The sequence below is a fragment of the Bombina bombina genome, chromosome 3 (genome assembly GCF_027579735.1).
Source record: "Bombina bombina isolate aBomBom1 chromosome 3, aBomBom1.pri, whole genome shotgun sequence".
Classification (NCBI taxonomy): Eukaryota; Metazoa; Chordata; class Amphibia; order Anura; family Bombinatoridae; genus Bombina; species Bombina bombina.
This window is the reverse complement of record NC_069501.1, coordinates 788551789-788569215: the sequence shown is the minus strand read 5'-3', so window position 1 is coordinate 788569215 and position 17427 is coordinate 788551789. Positions and strand designations below refer to the sequence as shown.

Sequence of the window (17427 nt, the reverse complement as noted above, 5' to 3'; positions counted from 1 at the left end):
TCTTCAGTAACTAAAACAGAGCATCCACGCTTACGCTGACAAGGGTTCATTTTGGCTAGAATGTTTTTGACAGAATTATCCATTACAGCCGTTAATTGTTGCATAGTAAGGAGTATTGGCGCGCTAGATGTACTAGGGGCCTCCTGAGTGGGCAAGACTCGTGTAGACGAAGGAGGGAATGATGCAGTACCATGCTTACTCCCCTCACTTGAGGAATCATCTTGGGCATCATTGTCATTATCACATAAATCACATTTATTTAAATGAATAGGAATTCTGGCTTCCCCACATTCAGAACACAGTCTATCTGGTAGTTCAGACATGTTAAACAGGCATAAACTTGATAAGAAAGTACAAAAAAACGTTTTGAAATAAAACCGTTACTGTCACTTTAAATTTTAAACTGAACACACTTTATTACTGCAATTGCGAAAAAACATGAAGGAATTGTTCAAAATTCACCAAACTTTCACCACAGTGTCTTGAAGCCTTGAAAATATTGCACACCAATTTTGGAAGCTTTAACCCTTAAAATAACGGAACCGGAGCCGTTTTAAGCTTTAACCCCTTTACAGTCCCTGGTATCTGCTTTGCTGAGACCCAACCAAACCCAAAGGGGAATACGATACCAAATGACGCCTTCAGAAGTCTTTTATAAGTATCAGAGCTCCTCTCACATGCGACTGCATGCCATGCCTCTCAAAAACAAGTGCGCAACACCGGCGCGAAAATGAGACTCTGCCTATGCTTTGGGAAAGCCCCTAAAGAATAAGGTGTCTAAAACAGTGCCTGCCGATATTATTATATCAAAATACCCAGAATAAATGATTCCTCAAGGCTAAATAAGTGTTAATATCAATCGATTTAGCCCAAAAAAGGTCTACAGTCTAAATAAGCCCTTGTGAAGCCCTTATTTACAATCGTAATAAACATGGCTTACCGGATCCCATAGGGAAAATGACAGCTTCCAGCATTACATCGTCTTGTTAGAATGTGTCATACCTCAAGCAGCAAAGGACTGCAAACTGTTCCCCCAACTGAAGTTAATTGCTCTCAACAGTCCTGTGTGGAACAGCCATGGATTTTAGTTACGGTTGCTAAAATCATTTTCCTCATACAAACAGAATTCTTCATCTCTTTTCTGTTTCTGAGTAAATAGTACGTACCAGCACTATTTGAAAATAACAAACTCTTGATTGAATAATGAAAAACTACAGTTAAACACTAAAAAACTCTAAGCCATCTCCGTGGAGATGTTGCCTGTACAACGGCAAAGAGAATGACTGGGGTAGGCGGAGCCTAGGAGGGATCATGTGACCAGCTTTGCTGGGCTCTTTGCCATTTCCTGTTGGGGAAGAGAATATCCCACAAGTAAGGATGACGCCGTGGACCGGACACACCTATGTTGGAGAAAAGGGAGATGAAGGGAAGGGATGAGGAGGGATTTCTCCTGTCAATAATCAATTTCAAATACCATTTTTCCTCCTTTAGTTCCTACACAGTTCAGTGAAGAAAAAAAAAAAATTGTCTATTCACTACTTGCTTACCTGTCTTTAGTTTTTTTAACCTTTCCCTTCCAGGAAAGCTGCCATTGCTCTGAGTCTGCAGACTGCGCACAAATTCTGTGAATTCACATTTCCACGTTGATATATGGTGAAGTCTAGAGTGAGAATAAAAGTCTGATATAAAATTGGGGTCCGCTGTTTTAGGCAGCGGAGAAGGTGCCTTACTAGGCGAAAGTATGGTAGTGCTTTTTGTGCTTGAAGGCCCCTGGAGCGAGTGGTGAGCACCATTAATTTTTGTGTTATTGTGCAAATAAGATGAGGAGGGTGAACCTGGCATCGTTCTCAGAGGATTGCAAGAAATGTCCGCATTAATGTTTGGTTCCAACTGAGCTGATATGTTGTCTGTAACGGGGATGCTATTTGTGTCTTGCTTTTCTTGTTGCGGTAATAAAAGAAGTCCATTTGTCAGACAGTTATTTGTAAGCACTGAGTTATCCAGTGGCTTTAAGGCACTGTTAGAGCTGCAGTTGTGTTTGTTATATATGGCTGCATTGATTTTCTGGGTTAGTAGTCCATTGGGCTTGTGATCAGAAAAGACCTTCTCTAAATCCCACAAATCAAATTCATCTTCAAGCTGCTTCTCCTCATTCCATTCTACCCCATTTGCTTGGACAGTGTTTTCTTCTTCAGAGAAAGGGGGGATAGAATGGCTCCTAGATGCAATACATAAATGTGCACAAATTAAGTTTCAGTTTGTTAATGACTCCCTGCTGTTAACTTAAAAGGGACAGTCTACTCTAGAATTGTTATTGTTTAGAAAAATAGAGAATCCCTTTTTTTACCCATTCCCCAGTTTTGCATAACCAACACAATTATAATAATACACGTTTTACCGCAGTGATTACCTTGTATCTAAGCCTCAGCAGACTGCCCTCTTATTTCAGTTCTTTTGACAGACTTGCATTTTAGCCAATACGTGCTGACTCCTAGGTAACTCTACGGGTGTGAGCACAATGTTAGCTATATTGCACTCATGAACTAGCACAATCTAGCAGTAAAAGACTGTAAAAATGCACTGAGATGAGGCGGCCTTCATGGGCTTAGAAATTAGCATATGAGGCTATATAGGTTTAGCTTTCAACAAAGAACAAAGCACATTTGATGATAAAAGTAAATTAGAAAGTTTTTAAAAAAAATAACTTCTGTTTGGTGAATATCAAACTGAAACCATATAAATATATGCAGGAAACATTCTCTGCATTCAACTATCATTTTGCAGGCAGAGCAATGTTATGAAGCCACTGTTTATAAAAGCAGGACATATTTTCAAGTATTACAGTGATTTCTTTTTAATGGCCAATTGCCAATGAATCCTTGATCTAATCCCCCAGTATGGCTGGACAGAGACTCAAATACTATATTTGTTTTAGGCATAGAAAATCACCACCTACTAAACAAAAATCTTGGTTACAAAACAAAAAAAGCAAAAAGAAAGTTGATAAACACCATTGCTTGCAAAACTATTTAAAATGTAGGAGCTACCTAGATTAGAGAGGAGCAAGGGGATGATATTATATAAGAGTGGATAAAGAAGATGTCTAAAAGTTAATAGCAACAACTAGGCTTTAAGGTACTATGGCTCTTATGATCTGTCAAGTCCTGGTGGTTGCAAATAAGGGGAAAAGAGCTAAGAAAGGTATTACCATAATGCCTGATAAAAATGCCCTTGTTCTGGGGGGGCGGAGCTAGCAGCCAAGCTGGTAAGACGCACTTCAGATCAGCTCCGGCTATAGCAGTCTGAAAAGTCTGATTTTAGCGCTAAAAAGCAGCAAAAAAGTTTATTAGAACAGATGGACAGTACACAAGAACACCACCAGTAAACCTCGTTTGAAGAAAAAAAGAGAACTTTGTGGATCGAGCTGTTTGCCTTCGAGACCGGCCTCCCGCTATCGATCTGCCGGCTGTATCTACAGAACCAGAGGGGAGGCGAGAATCTGGACTGGAGCGGAGATACCAGAGAAATATAGATAACAAGGACGCCAGCTGAGGATAATTCAGAAATCCTACACGTGTCACGCCCGTCTCGGCAACTAATTGCTTGTTGCTCAGGAACTAAAACCTGTGACTCAACAGATCCGCTGGATTTAACACCCTAGTGTGACTAATTTGCACGTTTATAGTGAAGCATTAGAGTTTGAAGCACCACTTACCTTCCCCACTGGCCTTACTCTTTTCTCCATAAAACAGACTGCTCAACTCAAAAATAACATAATTTATGCTTACCTGATAAATTCCTTTCTCCTGTAGTGTAGTCAGTCCACGGGTCATCCATTACTTATGGGATTATATCTCCTCCCTAACAGGAAGTGCAAGAGGATCACCCAAGCAGAGCTGCTATATAGCTCCTCCCCTCTACGTCATACCCAGTCATTCGACCGAAACCAAACGAGAAAGGAGAAACTATAGGGTGCAGTGGTGACTGGAGTTTAAGTTAAAAAATTTTAGACCTGCCGTAAACAACAGGGCGGGCCGTGGACTGACTACACTACAGGAGAAAGGAATTTATCAGGTAAGCATAAATTATGTTTTCTCCTGTTAAGTGTAGTCAGTCCACGGGTCATCCATTACTTATGGGATACCAATACCAAAGCTAAAAGTACACGGATGACGGGAGGGAAAGGCAGGATCTTTACACGGAAGGAACCACTGCCTGTAGAACCTTTCTCCCAAAAACAGCCTCCGAAGAAGCAAAAGTGTCAAATTTGTAAAATTTTGAAAAAGTATGAAGTGAAGACCAAGTTGCAGCCTTGCAAATCTGTTCAACAGAGGCCTCATTCTTAAAGGCCCAAGTGGAAGCCACAGTTCTAGTAGAATGAGCTGTAATCCTTTCAGGAGGCTGCTATCCAGCAGTCTCATATGCTAAACGTATTATGCTACGAAGCCAAAAAGAGAGAGAGGTAGCCGAAGCTTTTTGACCTCTCCTTTGTCCAGAATAAACGACAAACAGGGAAGAAGTTTGACGAAAATCCTTAGTTGCCTGCAAATAAAATTTCAGGGCACGGACGACGTCCAGATTGTGCAGAAGTCGTTCCTTCTTTGAAGAAGGGTTAGGGCACAATGATGGAACAACAATCTCTTGATTGATACTCCTGTTAGTGACTACCTTAGGTAAGAACCCAGGCTTTGTACGCAGAACTACCTTGTCTGAATGAAAAATCAGATAAGGAGAATCACAATGTAAGGCCGATAACTCAGAGACTCTTCGAGCCGAGGAAATAGCCATTAAAAACAGAACTTTCCAGAGATCAGTTCCGGAGGAGGAGCCCAGGTGTATGGTCAGGTGAGACACCTGCTCAGCACTACCTCCACTGCAAGCAGTTGGCGGAATTTTCGCGCCTAAGCCCTTACACTTTGGGAGGCTTGCTCAGCAAATCTATCGCTGCCATACTTATTGCACCTGGTTATTAGCCCTATCCGTGCATCTCATACTGCTATAGAAGGAAGATGAAGAAGAAAACTACGCTGTAATGTATTTGTGAAAGTGCTTCCTTATAACTGAATTGAAGCAGAGGACGGACCCTGATTAAAGCTAGGAGGTCTCCTGGTCTGGAGCCTCCACCTGGGTTACCCCTGGCTTGCCGGTCGAACCCGGCGCGGTGACCCGCCTCCTCCATACTGACTTCTAAGACAGTTATCTGGCCCTACCTGCAAGTTCCGCTGGGTTGTTGTAGGGGTGAGAACGCCGGACGAGTCGGCCCCCAGTGGATTCATCGCGCTTCCTGTCTCTGGGGTGGAAGGTTGCCTCACGGTTGCTCCCGGTCCGCTGTCTCCTCCCACCGGTGCTGCGTGAGGGACACGGACCGTCATCTGTTCCTGGTTTGTTCTCTCAGGTCACAGCCTGCCTCTTCTGCTGCCCGTTGATTCCAGCACTGGTCTGTCTGAGTGCTGTTTGACTTTTCCGGCAGCTGTGGTTAGGTGCACCCCCTTCCCACCGGTGCTGCGAGAGGGGGGATGTGCTGAAGAGGAGCACCTTGTTCAAGACGTCTGGAAACTGGCAGGGGGTAACGTACTGACTGAAAATTTTGTGCCCCTCTTTTCCCTTCCTCTTTTTGACATAATTATATCTCCAAAGGAGAAAGAGCAGGAGTTACTTTGAGAAGAGGAAAGTAAAAACGGACACCTTGCATCTGGGTATATACAAGCAAGGCCTGATAAGGCTTAAGTTCAATGACATTATTTTACCTGGCAGCTGGTTATGACACTGATCTCACCTATACTATTGTTATTTATTTATTTTTCTTTTTTTTCTCTTTTTCTGTCTTTGCCTGGTTTAGACCTAAAAATACCCAAAATTGTTCAATCTTAAGTGTGCTTAGTAATTTAAGCTAATAACTTATACAATTGGGATTTGTATATATTAAGTTAATGATTTAAATTGTGGAAATTGGGCTTAATTTTGTTTATTAATTAATCCTAGGGAGGTGCTTTCTTTTGTTTCTCCCCCTATTGATATTCAGACTTTGAATTTTGGTCTAGATTCTCATACCGCCCCTAAGCAAACAACTGTTAAATTAGTACATTTATTTCCTAAGTTTTCATGCAGAGGTAAGGAATCCTGAATTAAGATAATTAACTGGGGTTGCTGATAACTAAGCAAGAAATTATAAGTTCTAATTCTAGAATTTTGTAAATTCTATACAGTGGATAATTGGTTTAGAAATTCCTATCTCTGACTGTGTTCCCTTTTTATTGAGGGGATAATTCTAGTCCCCTGGTTACTTGATTATGACTGTTTAGCAACTTTTTGTCTTATAGGTAGCAAACTAGTGCGCCAGAAATTGTAAAATCATTTGTATCTAAGCACTGTAATACCTCTGTGGCTTATATGTATTTTTTCTTATATATGTGCTGAGAAGAGACCCCAAAGCCTGAGAGGCAGACCTAAGGGCTTGGACTAAGGAAGGGAAACCTCCATTATTTCTAGGATACTTTGCACCCAGAAACCTAGGAGATTCCTTATAAGCTGGTTCTGGTTTAATTTAAATGTTTTTTCTTCTTTTTTTTTTTTTTTTTTTTTTTTTGCCTGTATAGTCCCAATACATACATAGTCTGTTGAAGTCAGTAATCTATAGAAAGTAAAAATATCTAACAGCTACAATTTTTGTTCTTAAAAAAAAAAAAAAAAAAAAAAATTTTTTATTTTTTTATTTTTTTTTTCTGATACAAAATTAACTTCATATTAAGTATTTACTTAGTGAATTAGAGTTAGAGGTAAATCAGAGGGTATAATATTTCTGGATATACTCTTGATCTTAGGCTGAGGATTTCTAAAAAAAAAAGAATAAAAAAAGAAAAAAAAAAGCCCTAATCACTTTCTCATATTTTCACTCACTCCCCTTCCCTCACTGTTCCTTACTATACGTTATCACTTTAAGGGGGTTAACCCCTTCGAATTAGTTAATACCCCAGATTTTGCACATCACATTCACAGATTGATGGACAAATTTATTAATACACAGGTTAAAACGTCCCCCCTAAATATGTCAGCGAGGCAAAGGGATAAAAAAATCTAAGGCCTCAACAGAAGTCACGGCCGACATTCACTCTACCATCACTACCTTCCCTCACACAAACACATCACTTGATTTACAAACACTTGTTTCAAATATATCAGAAGCCTTAACACCTAAATTTGATGCCCTCAAAAACGAAATAAAACAGGATATAGTGTCACTAACAACCGAAATTCGCCAATTCTCTAGTAGATTGAGCGAGGCGGAACAAAGAATCTCTGATTTAGAGGATATGATGGGCAATCATACTGATAAAATAGACTCCTTGAACTCTAAACTTATTAAAACCCAGTCTAAATTGGAAGACCTAGAAAACCGTGCAAGACGCAATAATTTTAGGGTGATAGGGGTCCCTGAGGAAAAACAATACGAAGATCTTACTAAATTCTTAACTAAAACATTACCACAATTACTCCAAATTCCACTAACTCACCCACAGATAGTCCTCGAAAGAGCACACAGGTTAGGCTGGCAACCTCCAGACAAAGAAAACCCTAGACCAAGACCAATTATAGCAAAAACACTTAACTATCAAGACAAAGTTTTACTTTTACAATCTTATAAAAAAAAACAACCTATCCTCTTAGGGGAAACTAAAATAATGCTTTTTCAGGATTTTTCAGCTGAAACATCAGCCAAGAGGAGGGAGCTGGCCCCAGTCTGCACTAGATTAATAAATCAAGGATATCGAGCCACCATCATTTACCCAGCCAGACTGAAAATCATAATAGAGAACCAGACACATTTCTTTGATTCAGCCAGGGAGGCAGAAAAATTTATAAGTCAATCCTCTGCTCCAGATCAAGGGCTAAGACTTCAGGCAATGACTAACACCTAAGCATAGTTAACTAAACCTGAGCTATAGCCTCTCTCTTTCTCTCTTTTATTGGTATACACAAAGAGGAACTCCAGCACTCCAGTATTAGAAAAAGGCAATTTTATTAAGCAACGTTTCGGGGTCACAGCCCCTTCCTCATGCTATATCTTTATTAAACAACACATCACCATTTAAATACCCTCCTCTAGGCGCCAAAAATGCACCTACATTGGGGGATTGTCTCCCTCTAGTGGTTACTTGTGGTCACTATACCAAATGTATATACTATTTCCTAAGTGATATATATTGCTACTTATAAACACATTACATTATGCTTACAACTATACAGGAATATACAACAATATCAAAAATGCATAAATGTATGACAAATGCCTAAATGTATGAAAAATCTTATCTACAAATGTATAAAAGAATTATTTTGTAAAACAAATGTTTAAAAAATATATATGAAGATGCAGATATCTCTATTTTTTGTATGTTTTACTCTACTCAATTAATATAGGTTCACTTACTCAAAGCTCATTTTCCAAAATCATATTGCTATTTGGATAATCATAGGGGGAATATATGGAAAAGCAGACTTATATTATGTTCAAATCTTGTTATGCAATATTATACCCTTGGATAAACTACTTGGATAAGCTACTAAAAGAAATATGCTCCTTGGAGGAAGTGATGCTTTAGAATAAACTTTAGAAAAAACATATAATGCTTTTAGAAAAAACAAGACAAGTCATAATCTCTATTGAGACCCCTAGGTTGAAGTGTAGCTAGTTGGTGTATCCACCATATTTCCCTTTGTTGGAGGAGACGTTCCCTATCCATTCCATTTCTATTGGGGCCTACATGGTCTATTATCTGCCACCTCATCTGGCTGACACTATGTCCTATTTCCCAGTGACAAATATCTCCTGTTCACCATGGATGTGAAAAGTCTTTACACCTCTATAAAACATGAAACAGGGATAGCTGTTATAAGGAAGACATTGATGGTGGACAGGGGATATGGTCATGGTCAGGTTAATTTTATCGAAGATCTTTTGAGATTGATCCTTTACTGGAACTACTTTTTGATCCTTTACTGGAACTACTTATTGATCCTTTACTGGAACTACTTTTTGTTTCAGGACCAGTGGTATGTCCAGATAAGAGGCACTGCTATGGGCTCCAACGTTGCCCCATCATACGCCAATCTCTTCATGAAGGAAATTGAGGAAAATTGTGTATATCAAAATGCATTGTTTAGAAAGTATGGGGCAGTATGGCTCCGCTACATTGATGATGTGTTTGGTGTATGGTGGGGCAACGTGGAGTCCCTCCTACAGTTCGTTAAAGAGCTGAATACAGAAGTAAGAGGTTTAGAATTCACTGTAAATTACAGTGAGGAATATGTAGCCTTTTTAGACACGAAAGTCATCAAAGCGGGTAGACTTTTAGAGTTTGATTTACACTGTAAAGAAACGGACAAAAATAACCTCCTTCTATACAATAGTTTTCACCCCCGAAATTTGATAGAGTCACTTCCTAGAAGCCAACTACTCAGAGTAGATAGGATTGTAAGCTCTAATGACAGGAAATCCCATAGGTTCAAAGAAATGAAAGAAAAATTCACTAATAGGGGATACCCTGACAAATTATTGGATAATACACTTACTGAATTGGATAAAACTAGGAGTAGGAACACAGACAAGAATATGGATAGAATGGTTTTTGTGAGCCAATATAATCCACTCAGTAACAAAATTGCTAAACTAATACGCCAAAATTGGCATATTTTAGAGGAATGCAACAAGGGAGTCACATATTTTAAAAAACCACCACTCATGGCCTATAAAAGGGTCAAGAGCCTAAGAGACCAGCTTGTTAAAACAGACTTGGGGACCACGGGTAAAATACAGCAGACAATCACTGGGAAAAAGAGAGTAGGTACGTTCCCCTGTTACAATTGCATGAGTTGCCATTCGATCATTAAAGGAGAGAATTTCCACCACCCTCAAAGTGGTAGGAAATACAATATCAAAGGCTTCTATACCTGCGAGACAACTCATGTAATTTACCGTATAAAATGCCCATGTTCCTTGGTTTATATCGGCGAGACTACTCGCAAGGCCCGTGACCGTATGAGTCAGCACAGATCGAACATTAGGTGTAATAACAAAGATGCCCCAGTCTCAAGTCATTTCCTAGAGAAAGGACATAGTGTCAGCCAGATGAGGTGGCAGATAATAGACCGTGTAGGCCCCAATAGAAATGGAATGGATAGGGAACGTCTCCTCCAACAAAGGGAAATGTGGTGGATACACCAACTAGCTACACTTCAACCTAGGGGTCTCAATAGAGATTATGACTTGTCTTGTTTTTTCTAAAAGCATTATATGTTTTTTCTAAAGTTTATTCTAAAGCATCACTTCCTCCAAGGAGCATATTTCTTTTAGTAGCTTATCCAAGTAGTTTATCCAAGGGTATAATATTGCATAACAAGATTTGAACATAATATAAGTCTGCTTTTCCATATATTCCCCCTATGATTATCCAAATAGCAATATGATTTTGGAAAATGAGCTTTGAGTAAGTGAACCTATATTAATTGAATAGAGTAAAACATACAAAAAATAGAGATATCTGCATCTTCATATATATTTTTTAAACATTTGTTTTACAAAATAATTCTTTTATACATTTGTAGATAAGATTTTTCATACATTTAGGCATTTGTCATACATTTATGCATTTTTGATATTGTTGTATATTCCTGTATAGTTGTAAGCATAATGTAATGTGTTTATAAGTAGCAATATATATCACTTAGGAAATAGTATATACATTTGGTATAGTGACCACAAGTAACCACTAGAGGGAGACAATCCCCCAATGTAGGTGCATTTTTGGCGCCTAGAGGAGGGTATTTAAATGGTGATGTGTTGTTTAATAAAGATATAGCATGAGGAAGGGGCTGTGACCCCGAAACGTTGCTTAATAAAATTGCCTTTTTCTAATACTGGAGTGCTGGAGTTCCTCTTTGTGTATACCATTGACAGATTATTGGGGGGCTGTGGCAGTGCCCCTGGTCTCCTGTGCACCCGGACCTCTGTGCTGTGCTCACTCTTGGACTGTGTTTCTCTCTTTTATGGCAGCTCACCATAAGGATGGTAAACGAGGCCCTCGGTGGTCCTCGGTTGTGTTTCTGTGTTTTTTTTTTTTTTTTGTTTGTTTTTTTTCTTCTCTCTCTCTTCTTCTTTTTTCCCTTACGATAAATTTAGATGGCCAACACGATTAATAGATTTAGACTGACCTCCTGGAGTATTGGGGGTATTACCTCCCCAATCAAACGAAAAACAATAATAGCACATTTAAGAAGAATTCATACTGATATTGCCTTTATACAGGAAACCCATTTAAAGACAGAAGAAATATTAAAACTCAAATGCTCATGGGTTAAAGAAGTTTTATTTTCACCTAGCAAACAGAGAAAGGGAGGAGTAGCAATTCTTTTGGGGAAAAAGCTAAATTATCAAATTTTTCATACAAAAAATGACTCTGAGGGAAGATTTATCATGGTAAAAATTAAGATTGATAAAGTAATATACACATTATGCAACATCTATGCCCCTAATGTTATTAATTGGTCTTTTTGGGAAACATTGCAGGCAGACATTATGATCTATAAAGAGGGTTACCTGATAGTTGGAGGGGACTTTAATATGGCACCCCAATATCCCTTAGATAGATTAAGACAACATCCATTGGCCCCCAGAACTAAAAGAGATAATATTGAATCCAAATTGTTTAACAGACTTTTTCAAAATCTTGGGGTTAGGGATATCTGGAGGTCACAAAATCCGGACTTAAGGGATTACACATGCCTTTCCAAGGTGCATAAATCACTCTCAAGGATAGATCTTCTTCTCTTGGACGAAGAATTATGTAAAACGAGAGTAATGGCAGGAATTCTTCCTATATGTATCTCTGACCACGCCCCTATTTTCTTGGAGTTCCAAGCTAGTGACCCCACTACTACAAGTAATCGATTTCATTTCCCATCATACCTAGCCATGGATCTCAAATTTAAGAATTGGGTAAAACTTAAGTTAGAAGAATATATATCTTTTAATCAGGATTATATCAATCGTCCCACCATTTTCTGGGAGACAGCAAAAGCAGTGATCAGAGGTGAGATTCTGGCATATTGTATTAGGAGGACAAAGAAATTGAAATTTAGGGAGAAAGAAATCTTAAAAGCAGTATCTAATACATACAATTGCTATCTTCTACAAAAAACATCCAGCACCTGGGAACGATATACCCAGGCGCTGAAAGATAGAGATACTTTTCTTCTCTATAAGACTTCTCAGAAGGAGCTGAGATTCCAAGCTAAACTTTACAGATATGGTAGTAAGTCGGGTAAACTTTTAGCAAGATTAGTTAAAAAAGATAAAGAGGTTTTCCTAATTGACTCCCTATTTGAAGATGGTAAACTGATAACAAAAATGGACGATATATCACAGATATTTTTATCCTATTATAAAGATTTATATTCTTTAAAAAACTCAAATATACCTGCTCGCGAAGATTTCTGGAGTAAGATTGTATCCTCATCACTATTACCTGACCAGATTGAAAATCTGAATCTCCCGATCACTGAAATGGAAGTATCAAGAGCAATTCATGACTTATCTTTGAATAAAGCTCCAGGCCCGGATGCCCTCCCCAACGAATTTTACAAAATTGCAAAGTTAACAATCTTGCCATATCTAACCTCATTATATAACAACATATATACAAAGGGTAACCCCCCTTCTCCTAATTTTGCAGCTTCCTGCACTACGCTGATCCTTAAGCAAGGTAAGGACCCAAAGAGGAAGGAGTCATATAGACCCATAGCCTTGCTTAATTCAGATTACAAGATTCTTACCACCATTCTGGCCTCGAGACTCCAAACAATTCTTCCTGGTGTTATTCATAAGGACCAAGCGGGCTTTATGTCCAAGCGTAATTCTTCAGCTAAGATAAGAGAATTGCTTCTTACTATTGATTTTTTCAGTACTAGGGAGAGTTTGGGGGCTGGAGGGCAGGGGGTCACTCCTGATCTAGCTGTTATAGCAATAGATGCCGAGAAGGCTTTTGATTCAATACACCATGATCATTTAATTCACTCCTTGCAACATTTCGGTTTTAATGGTAATTTCCTTAACTTTGTTAGCAATCTATATAATGTAGCGTCTACAAAAATGTTAATTAATGGCTCGACTTCTTCAGATATTTGGCTTAAAAGAGGTACTCGTCAGGGGTGCCCTCTCTCCCCACTCCTCTTTAATGTTTCCATTGAACCCTTGGCCATATGCATTAGGCAACAGTTGGAGGGGATTAAGATTGGCACGGAAGAGCTTAAAATTGCTCTGTATGCCGATGATGTTCTTATTTATATGTCTAACAGTGCCAACAATATTCCTAAACTTATATCCATCATTGAACAATTTGGTTCCTTCTCCGGGTACAGAGTGAATACCACAAAATCGGAACTTATGTGGATCAAACCCCCCAAGGAACCTATGCTAAACATACCCTTCAAAATAGTCTCCAGAGCTTTTAAATATCTAGGGTTAATGATTTCACCTAATCCGGAAAAATGGTATAACCTTAACATTACCCCAGTTCTTAATAGAGTTATGAAGACTCTTAAAAATTGGCAGAATCTCCCCCTCTCGTTGTCAGGCCGCATAGCCTTATATAAAATGATTTGTCTTCCCAAAATTTTATATGTAATACAAAACATTTCATTGATCATAAGGGGAAGAGATTTGACAATATTTAACACTTCTCTGAGAAAATTCCTGTGGCAAAATAAAAAACCCAGAATTTCCTTACTTAAACTTTCTCTCCCCAGAGAACTAGCGGGCCTGGCTCTACCAGACTTAAAACTTTATAACTATGCCTTTCTACTACGCCTAATTATGGACTGGGTACATGAGAGAGACTACGTCACTAACAATAATCTAGAAAGGAACATAACACATCCATATCTCCCTTTAGCAACTATTCACTGTAATGCTGCTCAATTATCAAAGGAGGTGAAAAAGATGAGAACAATCTATAACCCCCTTCAAGCCTGGTGGAAAGTGTGTAAACTCTTAGGTGTTGAACATAGGATTTCTAAGTTCATGCCACTATCAGGTAACCCTCAATTTCAAGCGGGAGTTCAATTTTCACCTTTCCAGAGATGGCATAAGGTAGGTCTAAGAAAGCTCTCTCAGTTACTAGATTTTGAAAGGACATGCATAAAAACCTTTGGCGCATTGAGAGCGGAATATAAACTCCCTCAAAAAGATTTCTTTGCGTATTTACAAGCAAGGCATTTCGCATCTAATATAATAAGCACTTACGGTTGGAATTGGTCCCAGGGGCCAATAGAGAAATGGCTTATCTTAGCTAAAATTGGTACTATGTCAATTTCAACCAGTTATACAGATTTGAGCTCTACAAAAGGAGCCTCTAATCTGGAAAAAATCTCCACTAACTGGGCTCCTGCTTTAAGGCAAAGTTTTATAGAGACTAGTTGTATCCAATTCTCAATTGCGGAAACTAAACGAGTCACTCTTTCTTCCACATGGAGAGAATCTCACATTAAATTATTATTAATGACTTTCTTTACTCCAGAAAAGGGAGCGCGGTATGGTAATTTTAAATTTAGTTCTTGCCCTAAATGTTCCCTTCCCTCTGCTAATCTTATACATATGTTTTGGGATTGCCCAAAGCTGCAACAATTTTGGTCTAAACTACAATACTGGCTTAATACTATTCTGGGAACCTCCTCTCTGAGATTAGAGGTATCTCACATTATATTTTTATGGAAGGACTTAGAAGCTCAGATAGGCAATTCCAAAATTGTTAATATGGCCATATTAGCAGCCAGATACTTAATTCTCAGAAAATGGCGGGGAGGGACTGTCCCCAGTATTCCGGAGGTCAAAAACTGTCTAAAAAAACAATGTACTCTTGAGCAAATGGATACTAATTTAAATGAGGAACGAGAGGTCATTTCATTCTTTAAGAAGTGGGCATTTTTTATAAAATCTTTTCCTTCAAGTGAAATTGACCTCCTGATTCATCCATTTAGAAACTCAGAAATGGTGTTGTTGGGCTTATGGTAATTCATTCACTCTCTCTCCTTGTTTATTTTTTCCCTTTATTTCCTTTTTTTTTTTTTTTTTTTTTTTTTTTCCCTCTTAGTTCTTTTACTTGTTTGTTTGTACGTCGGTTGTTTGTTGCTGTTGGGTTCACCCCAGTTAAGGATGAGGATTGCCGATTAAGTTATTGTCAGTTCTTAACTGGACGTATTTTAAGTTATAGGGGGAAAGTTAAACCTCTCCAACAGGTGATCATTTAATTGAGTGGAATAAACACTGAAATTTAGCATTAGGCAGGTTAGCCTAACACAAGGTACACTTCTTCCTTTTTTGGTTCTTGTTTGTTTTTTCTTTTTTTTTTTCTTCTATGTTTTTTATTTTTTTTTTTTTTATTTTATTTTTAGTTATATGTTTTTGTGTATTTATGAGTGTTCATTTGTCTCTTTATTTTACTTAATTAGGAAAAGCCCAACTAGGTGTACAAATATTTCATATAAAGGGATCAGTAATTTGGTATGTGATATGTGAAATTTTCCATTTAAAATTGTTTTGTTTTGTAATATATTTTGTTTTATCTGGCCCTGTGAGGCACAAAGAGATTGAATTAATTTGATTGTACACTCTGTTGGTTATAAATAAACATTTAAAAAAAAAAAAAAAAAAACAGAACTTTCCAAGATAACAGCTTGATATCAATGGAATGAAGGGGTTCAAACGGAACACCTTGCAGAACGTTAAGAACTAAGTTTAAGCTCCACGGCGGAGCAACAGTCTTAAACACAGGCTTAATCCTAGCCAAAGCCTGACAAAAAGCCTGAACGTCTGGAACTTCTGACAGACGTTTGTGTAAAAGGATAGACAGAGCTGAGATCTGTCCCTTTAACAAACTAGCAGATAAACCCTTTTCTAAACCTTCTTGTTGAAAAGACAATATCCTAGGAATCCTAACCTTACTCCATGAGTAACTCTTGGATTCGCACCAATATAAGTATTTACGCCATATTTTATGGTAAATTTTTCTGGTAATAGGTTTCCTAGCCTGTATTAAGGTATCAATCACTGACTCCGAGAATCCCCGCTTTGATAGAATCAAGCGTTCAATCTCCATGCAGTCAGCCTCAGAGAAATTAGATTTGGATGTTTGAAAGGACCCTGAATCAGAAGGTCCTGTCTCAGAGGCAGAGACCAAGGTGGACAGGACGACATGTCCACTAGATCTGCATACCAGGTCCTGCGTGGCCACGCAGGCGCTATTAGAATCATCGATGCTCTCTCCTGTTTGATCCTGGCAATCAATCGAGGAAGCATCGGGAAGGGTGGAAACACATAAGCCATGTTGAAAACCCAAGGTGCTGTCAGAGCATCTATCAGTACCGCTCCCGGGTCCCTGGACCTGGATCCGTAACAAGGAAGCTTGGCGTTCTGGCGAGACGCCATGAGATCCAGATCTGGTTTGCCCCAATGCTGAAGCAGTTGGGCAAACACCTCCGGATGAAGTTCCCACTCCCCCGGATGAAAAGTCTGCCGACTTAGGAAATCCGCCTCCCAGTTCTCCACGCCTGGGATGTGGATCGCTGACAGGTGGCAAGAGTGAGACTCTGCCCAGCGAATTATCTTTGAGACTTCCATCATCGCTAGGGAACTCCTTGTCCCTCCCTGATGGTTGATGTAAGCCACAGTCGTGATGTTGTCCGACTGAAACTTGATGAACCTCAGAGTTGCTAACTGAGGCCAAGCCAGAAGGGCATTGAAAACTGCTCTTAATTCCAGAATGTTTATTGGAAGGAGTCTCTCCTCCTGAGTCCATGATCCCTGAGCCTTCAGGGAATTCCAGACAGCGCCCCAACCTAGCAGGCTGGCGTCTGTTGTTACAATCGTCCAATCTGGCCTGCTGAAGGGCATCCCCCTGGACAGATGTGGCCGAGAAAGCCACCATAGGAGAGAATCTCTGGTCTCTTGATCCAGATTTAGCATAGGGGACAAATCTGAGTAATCCCCATTCCACTGACTTAGCATGCACAATTGCAGCGGTCTGAGATGCAGGCGTGCAAAAGGTACTATGTCCATTGCCGCTACCATTAAGCCGATTACCTCCATGCATTGAGCCACTGACGGGTGTTGAATGGAATGAAGGACACGGCAAGCATTTAGAAGTTTTGATAACCTGTCCTCTGTCAGGTAAATTTTCATTTCTACAGAATCTATAAGAGTCCCCAAGAAGGGAACTCTTGTGAGTGGCAATAGAGAACTCTTTTCTACGTTCACCTTCCACCCATGCGACCTTAGAAATGCCAGAACTAACGCTGCATGAGACTTGGCAGTTTGGAAACTTGACGCTTGTATCAGAATGTCGTCTAGGTACGGAGCTACCGCTATTCCTCGCGGTC

The 17427-nt window shown here is 39.3% G+C and overlaps 1 protein-coding gene across 1 annotated transcript in view; it reads right to left on the bottom strand.

The window, feature by feature from the left end:
* The window catches only part of REV1 (REV1 DNA directed polymerase), a 390819-nt gene that overhangs the window by 281915 nt on the left and 91477 nt on the right, over positions 1 to 17427 (bottom strand). Inside the window, 1 exon segment of the mRNA XM_053707683.1 lies at positions 1548 to 2218. Within this exon segment, the coding sequence (XP_053563658.1) occupies positions 1548 to 2218 (671 nt within the window).